This window comes from Camelina sativa, chromosome 13 (genome assembly GCF_030686135.1).
Source record: "Camelina sativa cultivar CO46 ecotype springtype chromosome 13, ASM3068613v1".
NCBI lineage: Eukaryota > Viridiplantae > Streptophyta > Magnoliopsida > Brassicales > Brassicaceae > Camelina > Camelina sativa.
Window position 1 is genome coordinate 9,042,212 of NC_141892.1, and position 13,233 is coordinate 9,055,444.

A 13,233-nucleotide genomic window follows, 5' to 3' on the forward strand; every position below is an offset into this window, starting at 1 on the left:
ATGGACATGGGCTGGCTATCTTATCTAATACAATAATACTATAGCCATCTCTGAACCGGGAAGTTGATAATGTAGCTAAGTAATAAAAAAATATATATATATTTGGCAAAATAGACAATTTTTCAAATTTTATTAGAAAAGTAGTATAGTCCCTATTTCACAATTAATAAAATAAAAGGTTTATACTGTAGTACTTTATTTGGATGACTCTCCAGCCCTTTACCAAATATAATATTTATATATAGTGTCATGGGTATTTAAAAAACAAAACTTTATCTTTGTGAATAGAAAATAGTGTATTTTTCTCTTTTTCCTTTTTTTTTCTGCTTCTACGATTCTCTCTCTCTATCATTCTCTTTCTATATATAGTATTATTTTTATTCATCACATTAATATTTTCCTAATTATTCAAATATTTATTAATATATTTTTTGTTTTTAAACTTTTCCACATATAAAAAATCTATGTTTTTTATTTATAATTTGATATGCATTTTGTTTTAATGATTTCAAATATATTTCATATATATTTTATCTTCTATCCAGCAATATTTGTGTACGGTTTAAATCATTCAACATGTTGGATAGATTCAAACCGTCCAACAATATTTGTGTACGGTTTAAGCCATCCAACATATTGGATAGATTCAAACCGTCCAGTAATACTTGTGTACAGTTTAAACCATCCAACATATGGAAAATCTAAGAATTAAATAAATTATATATGTACACTTCAAATGTATACAGATATTTGTACATTTAATAATGTGTACAGACAACTGTACACTTAATCATGTGTACGTATACAAAATATGTAACAAAAGTATTTAATATTATCAAATAAAATCATCAAACAAAATGCATATCAAATTAGAAATAAAAAAATATTGATTTTTATATATCTGAAAAAATTTTAAAACTAATTTTTATTGACTAGTATTTTAGTTTTTAGAATGAAAGAGCATATAATAAAGAGGAAACAAAATAAATAAATAAATGATTTTTTTGCAAAGATGGAGAGAGACGAGAGTTGGATAAATAGATTGGAGAGATACTTGAAAAAAAAAATTGGAGAGAGAGGAGAGTTGCACAATATGTGATAATTATAGATAATGACATAATTGTATCTATATCAATTCTTCTTTTTCTCTATTAGACAGAGGTTCTATTACACGCACAGTGATGAAAGTCTATTATTCTAATTTTGAATAGCAATGTGACTACTTTTCTAATTATGTTTTGTAAACGTACTAAAATTCAAAGAAACCTTAAAAAAAATTGATGGCAAATTCCAAATTCATTGACTGTGTTTCTAAATAAGTAATTAATATTCCCGAAATATATCATACTATCATTCTTATCAACTTAATTTTTTAAAGAAAATAAAATACAAAATAAAGAGAGAGAACAATCGAAACTACTGTATTTATTACCAGTCTTCTTTATCTATAGTTACGTTCAGAACACATCCTTCTTTCCTCTCCAAACCAACAAACGTAAAAAGTAAAAACAGAGAGAACAGAAAAACTAAGAATGGCTTACCAAACCAATTCTTACAACACAGCAGAAGAAGTGACTTTGCCGGAAACGCAAGATCGTGATTGCAAAGATGATGGATCGTTCAGCACAGGCTGTTGTGGCGGTATCTTCACCACCATCGCCTTGTTATTTTTCTTTTACTTCGTCGAAAATGCTCTCTGCGACGCCAAATTCTCAATCCAATCCATTGCCGTATCCCCCTCCTCCGCTACCTGGCATGTTGATTTCCTCGTCAAAAACCCTAGCTCTAGGTATCATCTATATAACTTCATCTATATATCAACCCTAGTTTCATCTATATTGTCATATTAATATATGTCTATATATATGGTCATATACTCATATTGCAGGTATTCTATCCTCTACGGAGGCGATGAAACTACGGTGAGGCTAGGTCCCTCAAACGCTGCCGTTTTAAATACTTCTCACGAACGTAAGTCTCCAAGTCACACGGCTTTCTCAGTGGATTTCGTTGCGGAGGGTAATACACACGGCGTTGTTTTTGAACAATTAGATATCAAGTTAAGGGCAAAACATAAAAATTACGGAGAGAGCGACAACGCTGGACATGTTGATATAAGAACGTTGAGAAGATTCATTGTCACTCTTCTTTCACAAAGTTGAAGATTTTATCAGGATATCATTACAGTAATACTACAAAATAGGTGTTTTTCATCTTACAATTCTTTAGTTTCTTTTTTTCCCCTTTACTCTAAGATCTTTTTTCATCCTAATTATAATTACATGTGCAAACTATATTATATTCGTTTAATTTTTAAGATCTTATTTCATCTAATATTTTACCAACTAAGATTATGTAACCCACCACGCTATGAGAGGGACAGTAATAACAATATTAAGTTATAAGCTTACCATCGGGGTAAAGCCAAGTGTGATTTGGGCATATCTCCAAATATTGATACTATACTCGCATTGCAAAAACAGATGGGCGTCCCTGGTTCTACTAATTTGTGAACATAGACAGCAAGTGTTTCAAATAGGCATACCCCATGAAGCTAACCTAACTCTGAGCCACATTGTGAATGCAGGCGGCTTTGGAGTTGCTCCTTTTAACCAGACAGAGTGAAACCACACCACACCTTAACTGAGTTTTAAGGTATCAGAATTTCAAGTCATTGCAGATGAGAAGAAACCTTTGTATTTGACATTTCCAACGAACCAACCACAATTGTCATTCATGGATGATAAGCTAGGTAGCTGGGGTGTGGTGAGATGTGTTGGATATGACTTGAATTGGATTGAGCCCATGAATTTAGGCCCAATCAGTTGATGGTTAACTAGGGTTTTATCTTCCTATATATATACTTTTGTTAACCTAGCCTCAATGTATTTTTGAAATCTCTGTACTTTCTCCAGTAATAAAATCTGTCTTTTTGTCCGTGGAGGTAGCCAACAGAAAGTGTTGGTGAACCACGTTAAATCTGTGTCGTTTATCTTTGTTTAATATCATCTTGCTCACATCCGTTATAACAAACTGGTATCAGAGCACAAAGTTCTTTGTTCTGTGTTTTCGTGCGAATTTCGGACAGTTTCAGATCAGTGCATATTTGGTGCAGTTTCAGATTCGTGCAAAATTCGTGTTAGGGCACAAAAGTTACTTTTCTGCGTTCGTACGTTTTTCGGGCTGAATCAGTATTGTCTGATTTTACGGCAGAAACCGATCCGTACAGCTTTCGGGCAGAATTAACTTTGTGCAGATCGGTGCAGAAGTAGGTTCGTGCAAGATCTGTGCAGAAGAAAATTCGTGCAGAAGTAGGTTCTGGGAATTTTCGCAATTATAATCTGGCGAGGAGATGTGTGTGAAGAACATGAAGATCGACAAGAATTCTGGGAGAAACGATTTCAGTTTCAGGTCCAAGGTAGGGCATCTGTTTCAATGGATGTTTTGCTCTATGGGTGATTTAGTCTGGTGGGTCATAAAGCCTTTGATAGACATATCCATACTGAGCATATAGTATGTGTTGAACAGTTGGTCCTTGTTGGACATCTGGTCCGTGGTAGGCATCTGGTTGAGTAAGTATCAGACGGTTGATACAGTTACAGAGAATCAAACCTCTGAGTTTTTAGCTAGAGGCTATAAAGAACTGGGGAATAGAAAGAAGAACAGAAGGTGTAATCTGTTTTCTAAGGGTCCTAAGTTAGATGAATTTTGTAAGTACTACACGGAGAAAGAACACATGAAGTCAGATTGTTATAGGAGAAAACAATCTGAGTTTGTAGCTGTAACAGAAGATGATACCATGTCTGAACAGAGTTTTGCTCTAGTTGTTGATGGAAACACACATCTATCATATGTGTTCAAGGAGAAAATGGTTCTCAGCAGGATGCATGATGGTAGATTCAGCATACTGAACGACGTGAGATATGTTCCGCCGGTGGAGAAGAATTTGATGTTTTTGAGCTTGCTTTACAACAGAGATCTCAAACTTTCTGGTGCAAACAGAAGTCTGAAAGTCGTTCAAGGTTCTGATGTGGTTCTGAAAGGTGTCATATGTGGTACCTTGTATATCCTACAAGGATTCACAGTTACAGGTTATGCGAATGTTGCATCTGTAGAGGTTCACAGGGAGGATATGACTAAGTTGTGGCATATGAAGCTTGGTTATATGAGTGAAATAGGGATGCAAATTTTGCTGGTGGAAGACTTTCTGTGTTGTCAGAAGATCAAGAGGATGCAGACAGACAATGGTCTGAAATTGTGTTCATCGAAGTTCAATCAGGTGTGTGAGGATGAAGAGGCTGCTCGACATCACACAGTCAGGAGCGCACTACTGCAGAAGGGTGTAGCTGAACAGATGAATCAGTCATTGTTAGAGAGAGCGGGGTGTATGCTCTGGAATGGTAGTTTTGGTAAAAAGGTGGAGCTGAAAGGTGATTTACAGCAACACGAACAGAGCAAAGAGCTACATACAGACTTTGGTGCAGCAGAATCTATCCAAACAGGAAATACACCATCTGAGAGTAAACGTTACAGTATTGCTTTACACCAAATAAGAAGAACTAGAGTTGAACCAACTCAGAGGTTTGGTTTTGAGGATACTCTTTGCAGTATCGTTTTTCACCTAACAAGAAGAACTGGAGTTGGACACACACATAGTTTTGGTTATAAGGATATTGTAATCGTCAAGCTTCTGAAGGGGCGTCTGGCTTTAAATGAAGCAGCAAGCCTCTGAAGGGGTAGCAAGCCCCTGGTGGGCATACGGTCCCTTTAAGGGACAAAGGCCTCTAAAGAGGAAACATTCCCTTTTATAGGGAAGACAGTCCATGAAGGGACGTACAGCCTTGTTTTTTTAAAAGGCATCAGACACGCCCCTGGTGGGACATACGGTCTCTAATGAGACGACAGCGGAAGCTAAAGAGCAGGCTCCTAGGGTGTTGAGCAAGGTGGAGTACAGCTACACTGTGATAGTTAGAGTGCTTTATGTCTGGCTAAGAATCAAGTGTATCATGGTAGGAAGAAGCACATGGAAGTAAGATATCACAAGATCAAAGAGTTATCAGTTTCTGGTGTGATTTTACTACAGAAGGTGCACACGTCTGAGAATGCAGTTGATATGGTGACCAAGCCAGTCACTTGGATCTGCTTCAGGTCTTTCATTTCTAGATGAAGACAAAAGGTTCCCCCAAAAGCCAACAAGGAGTTGAAGTTGAAGTCAATGAGATTTCGTCGTCAAGGTGGAGTATGTTCGTCTTGTGTAACTTGAAATCTTTGAAGACCTCTACAAAGGTGTAAAAGAATGTGTAAGGTGTACAAGGCTTTTACTAGGCTTTTGTAGAGACTCAAGGCATCTAGCTCATGGTGGATTAGTTGGCCTATGTAAGATATTCTGTTTTCTGAAGAAGAATTTAGCCTAAGTGAGGTATTCTGGATTCTGAAGAAGTATTTGACTTCAACGAGGAATTCTAGCTTCTAGTGGAGCTTCTGAATCGTTTGAGCATCTGTCTCGCTGGAGCTTTTGGCTCTTTTGAGCATCTGAATCGTTTGAGCATCTGGCTCGTTGGCATCTGGCTCGTTGGAACTTCTGGCCCGTTTAAGCTTTTGCTCGTTTGAGCATTTGGCTTCCGAAACAGCAGTATGTTCTTTGTTGAAGGAACATTTGGCTCTAGTAGGAGCATCTAGATTCTGAAACAACAACATGTTCTTTGCTGAAGGAACATCTGATTTTCTGAAAAACAGCCATCTTTCTGTTGAAAACGACATGCTGATAGCTGCCAAACAGATAAGTGATATACAAAAATTGAAAGATCTGCTAAGTGCTGAGTTTGAGATGAAGGATCTAGGCGCATCAAAGAAGATTCTAGGAATGGAAATCCTTAGAGACATAAATCAGAAGAAGTTTTTCTTATCACAGAAATGCTACATTCAGAAAGTGTTGAACAGGTTTGATATGTCATCATCAAAACCTTTTCACACTCCGAGTGCTGTTAATCTTCATTTTACCATGTTTGCTCATCAGTCTGAAGAGGAAAAGGAGTATATATCTCGGGTTCCTTATGCTAGTGCTGTGGGAAGTTTGATGTATGCAATTGTCTGTACAAGGCCAGATCTGGCACATGTAGTCAATGTTGTGAGCAGGTTCATGGGACAACCAGGAAAAGAGCATTGGCTAGCTGTGAAGAGGATTTTCAGGTACTTGAAGGGTACATTTGATGTTTGCCTCATAGATGGAGGTGAGGCTCCGAGCATGGTTGCAGGCTATTCTGATTCTGATTATGCAGGAGATGTTAATAGCAGAAGATCGATGACTGGTTATGTGTTTACCTTTGGTAATTCTGTGATCAGCTGGAAAGCAACTCTGCAGCCACCTGTGACGTTATCAACTACTGAGGCAGAGTACATGGCCTTGACATAAGCTGCTAAGGAAGGTATATGGCCAAAAAGGAATGATCAGCGATCTGGGTTTGCATCATGATCAGGCTACAGTATACTGTGACAGTTTGAGTGCGATTTGTTTAGCCAAGGATCAGGTCCACCATGAAAGGATCAAGCATATTGATGTGGGATATCATTTCCTGAGAAATGAAAAGTGGATTCAAGTGAAGAAAATAGGGACGTATGACAATCCTGCTGATATGTTCACTAAACCGGTTCCTCAGAGCAAGTTTAAACATTGTTTAGACTTGTTGAATATCTCAAGCTGTTAATCGCCTAGGTGGGCGATGCCTCTAATGAGGCATCAGGCCCCTGATGGGGCATCAGGTCCCTGTAGGGACATCAGGCCTATGATAAGGCATCAGGTCCCTGAAGGGACATCAAGCCTCTGAAGAGGCATCAGGCTCCTGATGGAGCGTCTAGTCCCATTGGGGCAATCTTGCTCGGTGAAGCATCTGACCTCTTAGAAAGCAATCTGGCTCGGCGAAGCATCAGACATCTGATATAGCATTCTGGCTTGACGAAGCATCAGACATCTGATGAAGCAAAGGAGAACCCTGGTATGTTTGTCTGTCTGGTGCAGAAGTCTGATACATCTGGCACTGTGATCAGTGCATCTGGTACATCTTTCTGTTTTGGAGGATTCAAGTCAAGGTGGAGATTTGTAGGATATGACTTGAATTGGATTGGGCCCATGAATTTAGGCCCAATCAATTGAGGGTTAACTAGGGTTTTATCTTCCTATATATATACTCTTGTTAACCTAGCTTCCATGTATTTTTGAAATCTCTGTACTTTTTCCAGTAATAAAATCTGTCTCTTTGTCCGTGGAGGTAGCCAACAGAAAGTGTTGGTGAACCACGTTAAATCTGTGTCGTTTATCTTTGTTCTATATCATCTTTCTCACATCCATTATAACAAGATGAATGTGTCTTGATCTGATATTGGCGATGAAAGAATCGACCCCCTTACAAGCTGATGATACGGAGGCATTGACTGGAATTTGTAATCTACTTGGACCTCCTTCTCCTATATGGATTTGATAAAAGGACCAAAGGGAGTCCAAATTATCAAACCAGAAACTATAACTATTTTAAATTAGCCACAACACACTCAGAAACTAGCTCTTTAACCATTACCCACTTCACACTTGGGAAACTTCTCAGCCAAGTGTCTAAGCTTCTAAATAGATCTGGATCTGCATATGCTAATTTTGTTTCATGGTGTTACCTTTACATTTAATATTTTTCTTTTGCGACAGCGACACATCAATCTTCGTTACCGTTCATCATGTGGGACACTTTTCCTCTTATCTCTGTATATTCATCTTTAGCGAAACTGTTTTCTTCTTTTTTGTCGTTGTTGCAGCGTTTATTAATTATATACTCTGTATATGATAATCTATTTAGCAAATAAATATATATAGATATATTATCACATAAAACTTTAGTAAATTAACAAGTTATTACTTAATTAATTATTAGAATATTATTTAAATATTTAAACTTGATGAAGACTGTTAATCATTTTTTAATTATGAGGATAAACACATAAACAAGACTTCTTCCCCTAGAAAAAGGATATTTACTTGAATCTATTAGATTTAAGATCTTCTTTCCAAAACATTAAAGGCTATATATAAATTGTTTTCATTAGGAGGTGATAAACGTGTAAGGATGGCAAAATCTCAATGTACCTCTTGCGGCCTCATTCAACAACGTTGTCAATGTCGCCGGCAAACTTCAAGCACCCTCCCGTACGAGACCGTCAAATATACGTGTCCAGTACTTTTGTGCTGCAAGACATGCTTTATTTACATTATTACTGTCGGTGCCCTCTTCCTCCCTTTTTTAGGCGTTGTAAGTCTTGCCAGTCTTGCCGAAAAAACAAGTTTTTACGTGGAACTTTTTGCCAATTCAGTCTCCGTCTCAAACGCAAACGTTTCAGCCGCTGATTGGAGGATTACTTTCGTTACGAGGAGTCCAGTCACCGGTTGTGAAATCTCTCTACATCCTCTCAATTCGCGTTTGCTCCGAGGCGGCATAGCTATCTCCAATACAACATCACCCTCGTCGTCGTTTTCTTTAGGAAACAAAACACAAGTCGTTTTCGAGAAGGTGGTTATGCCGGAAGTTATTGGAGACGTCATTTGGGATCTTCGTGTTGAGGTTATGCATGAAATAAAGACCAATGCTAGAAATTTAAGAGGTATTTTGACGGCGGTTTGTCCAGATATTCCGGTGAAATTCACGACGGATCCGGCGGGGAAAGTGATTGGATCGTTGCTTAATTTTGTCCGATCATGATTTTATGATCTCTAGCTATTTCTTGCTTAAGGTTATTGTTATTTTATTTTTGGCAACATTATTTGTGTCTTATTTTATTTTCGTATATTTGATAAATCATACGGGATATTACAAGGACAATTGTCATAAATACCACTAAAATAGTTTTTTATTTCAAAAATACCACAATTTAGATTTTTTTTCAAAAATACCACAATTTAGATTTTTTTTCAAAAATACCACAATTTAGATTTTTTTTTTCAAAAATACCACTAAAATGTAATTTTTTTCCAAAAATATCACATAAATGAATTAAAGTTCTAATACTAAAAAATAATTCCTAAATTATAAATACTAAACCATACCACTAAAAACTATATCCTAAAACTAAATGTGTCAATCCAAACCTAAAAAAAAAACTCTACATCCTTAAAAATCAATTTTTTTGTGTTTGTGGTAATTTTGGAAAAAAATCTGTATTTTTGGAAAAAAAAAATTTTTGTGGTATTTAAAGGAAGTTCTCTATTATAAGAGCATGTTTATAATAAAATCTATAATTTTTTCTCTTTTCTTTTTCTATCCTTAAGTTATAATATCATACTCACGACTTTGAGCAATGGCTTACTCCGCCAATTCATAATTCTCAAAGAATATTTTGTTCGTGTGTCTAACTTGGGCGAAACTGGGTTACTTACTCGAAGTCAAAGCAAATTTAATTTCAAAGATAAGAGGAATTTTCCTCAATCAAGCACCATATGTAAGTATGTGACACATAAAATTAATTAACAATTTAACATATCATGCATGAAGGAGTGTAGCCTGTGTGCCGTGTAGGATATAAACCAAACCAAGATAGACTTATGTCTAAATGAGCTTAATATTAACTATGTAAGCTGCTGCTATCTATGTATGCACAAAAAAAGACTATTCATATATGTGAAGTTTTTTGTAATAGATATAAAAAAAGAGAGATCAGTCGAAATATTTGTATATTTCCCCCCCAACTCGTCTCTCCCTATTTATTAGGTTAACATCGAATCAGTCTTTCCTCCCTGAACCAGCCAAACAAAAGAGAGACAGAAAGAGCCAAAAAAATAATGGGACTCCAAACCGATTCCTACACCTCAGCCACTCCTCCTCCTCGTCGTAGATGATGGTGAGGGAGTCATGATCGTAAACCCACTTGCAAGGAGAGAGCGGTTTGCCTTACACCCTGTTGCGGCCGTATATTCACGGTGATGGTGAGGGAGTCATGATCGTAAACCCACTTGCAAGGAGAGAGCGGTTTGCCTTACACCCTGTTGCGGCCGTATATTCACGGTGATGGTGAGGGAGTCATGATCGTAATACGTTTTCATTACCACTTGGTTTTCATTATTTGGATGATTGTCTGCTTGATTCAAGTTTGATGTTGTTAGAAGATTCTAATAGAACTGCAATCCCACGGCAAGTTCGTTTGTAGACATTACTTTTTTTTAGTAAATTGTAGGGGATCTTAGTCTCCTACGGTTTACTAAAAAAAACTGTAATATTCTCTAATCAAGTTAAGTAGCTCTGATTTCACGGTTAAAATTTAATTTCCAGTTTCCTCTAAGAAAATTATATTATAAATTTTGTTTAGTAACAATCTAGAATAAGGTAAGAATTAACAAATAAAAACGATATATGTTATTTGGGATAAGATAAGTATTTAAAACTACAAACTACACGTATATATTCATATTAATAATTATAGTAGATAAACAAAAACAAGGCTACTTTCCATAGAATTCTCTTAGATTGAGCCGAAAAAGGGGGGGGGGGGGGGAATATATCAGTTAGATTTGCTTGGCGAATCAAAATTGATTAAAAATTAAGTATAAGGCTAATAAAACAAAAAGTAATCAAAATATGATTCAAGTATATATATATATATATATATATATATATATATATAAGTTACTATTTTTTTTTCATCACGAAGCGTTTAATTAAACATCCACAATGTCAAGTTCTCAATGTACCTCTTGTGGCCTCATTCACCAACCTGGCCGATGTCAACGGCAAACTCCAACCACCGATTCCGACGACTGGGTTATTACTCCAGCTTGTTGCTGTACTTGTTATTTTTCTATCATTGCTTTATTCTCCCTTACTTGCCTCTACATTGTGGGTATGGTTAAACTTGGCGGAACACGAGATTGTTTCGTGGAGCTTTTTGCCAATTCCATCTCAGTCTCGAACGCAAACGTGTCATCAGTAGCTGATTGGCGGGTTGGTTTCGTTGCGAGGAGTCCAGTCACAGGCTGTAAAGTCTCTATACATGCACTCAATTCGCGTTTACTACGTGGCGTCCAAGTTATCTCCAATTCATCACATCCCTCGTCGGATTATTTCGTCAAGGGAGACAAAACAGATGTCGTTTTTGAGAAGGTGGTTGTGCCGGGAGTTACTGGTGACGTGATTTGGAATATTCGGCTTGATGAGATTATGATTGCAATTAATATAAAACGGCAAGGTTTAAGCGGTCTTTTGATGGCGGCTTGTCCCGCTATTCCGGTAAAATTTACTACGGATCCGGCCGGGGAAGTGATCGGATCGTTGCTTGGAAATATGAGACGGTGTAATTTTATAGTACTATGAGACGGTGTGATTGTAGTACTATTAGGTCTCTCCGATTATGAGACGGTGTGAGACGGTGTGATTGTAGTACTATTATCTCTGTTTTCCGGCTTTAGGTTATTTAACTTAAAGAAAAAAAAATTAGGCATATTTTTGTTTAATTTATATTAGTAGGCATTCATCAAACAAGGCTATTTTTTTTTCTTTTTTTCGAACCGAAATGGTCGCCGGCGTAGATCACCTCCCAAAGCCGGAGCTAGTTGTATATATAACGGAGAATGATCAGAAGAGAGGAAAGGGAGATGTGTTACTGTCGCCTCTTGCCACATTAAACCTCGCTTGAGCACAATACAACAATCTATCCAGCCTCTTTGCCACCGAATAACACTCAGCTCGCCCCCGACGCCAAGCGAACTTATTCCCCCTAAACCCCATATCAATCAGAGAAAGCTCATTTATCCAATCTCCAAAAGCGAGAGAATCCTCAGATAATTGACCATTACCACCCGATCTCTCATCCAGTCTAACAATCGAATTAAAATCTCCTCCCACGACAACCGGACCATCCATACCTCTTATAACATCCTGCAACGCCTCCCACAAACCACTTCTTTGAGTAACTAAAGGAGCGACGTAGACCACAACCAAATTTAACACGTCCCTTTCATTCACCACCTTAGCATATATATACTGATCCGTTGAGGAAATAACCTCCACTTCACCAATTCCAGACCGCCAAAGTAGCCATAGACCTCCATTTTGCCCTCCTGCGTCCACTTGGAATGAATTCTCAAAGCCCAGACCACGACATATACGACTCGCTCGATCTCCACCAGCATGTGTCTCAAAAATCGCCACCACATCTGTAACATATTTCTTCAAGATATAACGAAGCGATCGTCGGAAGTTGGGTTTATCAGCCCTCTGTCAATTCCACAATAAGCAATTAAGCATCAATACTTGACAGAGAAATGGAACCACCGGAGAACACCATTATTAGCTCCCCGCCTCCACACACAGCATCGCCACTTCACCCGGCGATGAATCCCGTTGACTTGCCGCATACCCCGACGCCTCTGCAACTCCATTACTCGATTGGAAACTAGTCCCTGTAATCGCAACAGTTTGAACCAGTGATTCTCCCCCCCCCCCCTACCAGTCCCCCCATCGTGGACTGTAAACGAACCACATGAACGACCCAATCCCTTCTTCTCCACTCGCAGTCGCTTACCATTCGCAGAAAGTTCTTTGCCTCTTACCAGTGATACTTTGGGCTTTGACCCATTTAATTCCAAGGCCCTGTTACCACCCTTAATTTCTTGGAGCCCCTCTTTAAGTCCTTCTGGGCCTTGGGGATGCGTCAATTACAATTACATTAACCTAATTGATATAAAGATTAGTATATTTATTATCCAATTAAATAATAAAATTTGCATATACTCTTAACTACAATTTCTTTTATACACATTTTACTAACCCTCATATTTCAATTCTTGCATAATAATTATTTATTTAATTAATATTTTTTTAACTAACAATCTTCAAAATTACAAAAAAAATAATCCAAAAACAATATATATAAACTAAATCCGTGTGTAAATGACTACTAGTATAATATATGTATATATATCATATAATTTAATTTTTGATTGTGTTTGAAATATCATAACAAACTTTCTCATGAGCAATTAAAATATTAAAGAAGAAAAAAGAATTGGAATCAATCGGAAGTTATTCAAAATGATTGTAATTTGCAAATTTGGTAAACCATGCTCCCGTTCGTCTTTATAATTAACATCAAAACTAGGGACGGAACCGCGCTACAGTGCGGGGGAAAATTCTCATATTATTGTAGTGATATATTATCATGTGATTATATTATTTATGTTTCAATCAACATAATTTGTACCGCTGT

At 37.2% G+C, this 13,233-nt stretch overlaps 2 protein-coding genes and 1 pseudogene across 2 annotated transcripts; 2 read left to right on the forward strand and 1 right to left on the reverse strand.

The window, feature by feature from the left end:
• Positions 1-1,501: 1,501 nt before the first annotated feature.
• LOC104736226 (uncharacterized) lies at positions 1,502-8,898 on the forward strand (annotated as a pseudogene).
• A 1,796-nt stretch (positions 8,899-10,694) lies between these two features.
• Positions 10,695-12,765, forward strand: LOC147929334 (uncharacterized). Its single transcript, XM_087480878.1, has one exon. It carries the CDS (start codon positions 10,701-10,703, stop codon positions 11,337-11,339), a length of 639 nt encoding a protein of 212 aa, XP_087337004.1. The 5' UTR covers positions 10,695-10,700; the 3' UTR covers positions 11,340-12,765.
• On the reverse strand, positions 11,601-12,406 carry LOC147929335 (uncharacterized). The gene is made up of 2 exons (XM_087480577.1): positions 12,353-12,406; positions 11,601-12,242 (listed from the first exon to the last, which is right to left on the reverse strand). The coding sequence occupies exons 1-2, from the start codon at positions 12,404-12,406 to the stop codon at positions 11,601-11,603; spliced, it is 696 nt and encodes a 231-aa protein (XP_087336703.1).
• Positions 12,766-13,233: the final 468 nt, after the last annotated feature.

Bases quoted from the DNA above. Each gene is read 5' to 3' on its own strand.
- LOC147929334 (XM_087480878.1), top strand. From the start codon at position 10,701: ATGTCAAGTTCTCAATGTACCTCTTGTGGCCTCATTCACCAACCTGGC.
- LOC147929335 (XM_087480577.1), bottom strand. From the start codon at position 12,406: ATGGAGTTGCAGAGGCGTCGGGGTATGCGGCAAGTCAACGGGATTCAT. The intron at 12,243-12,352 runs GTGAAGTGGCGA...TGGAATTGACAG, and splicing joins TCAACGGGATTCATCGCCGG to AGGGCTGATAAACCCAACTT.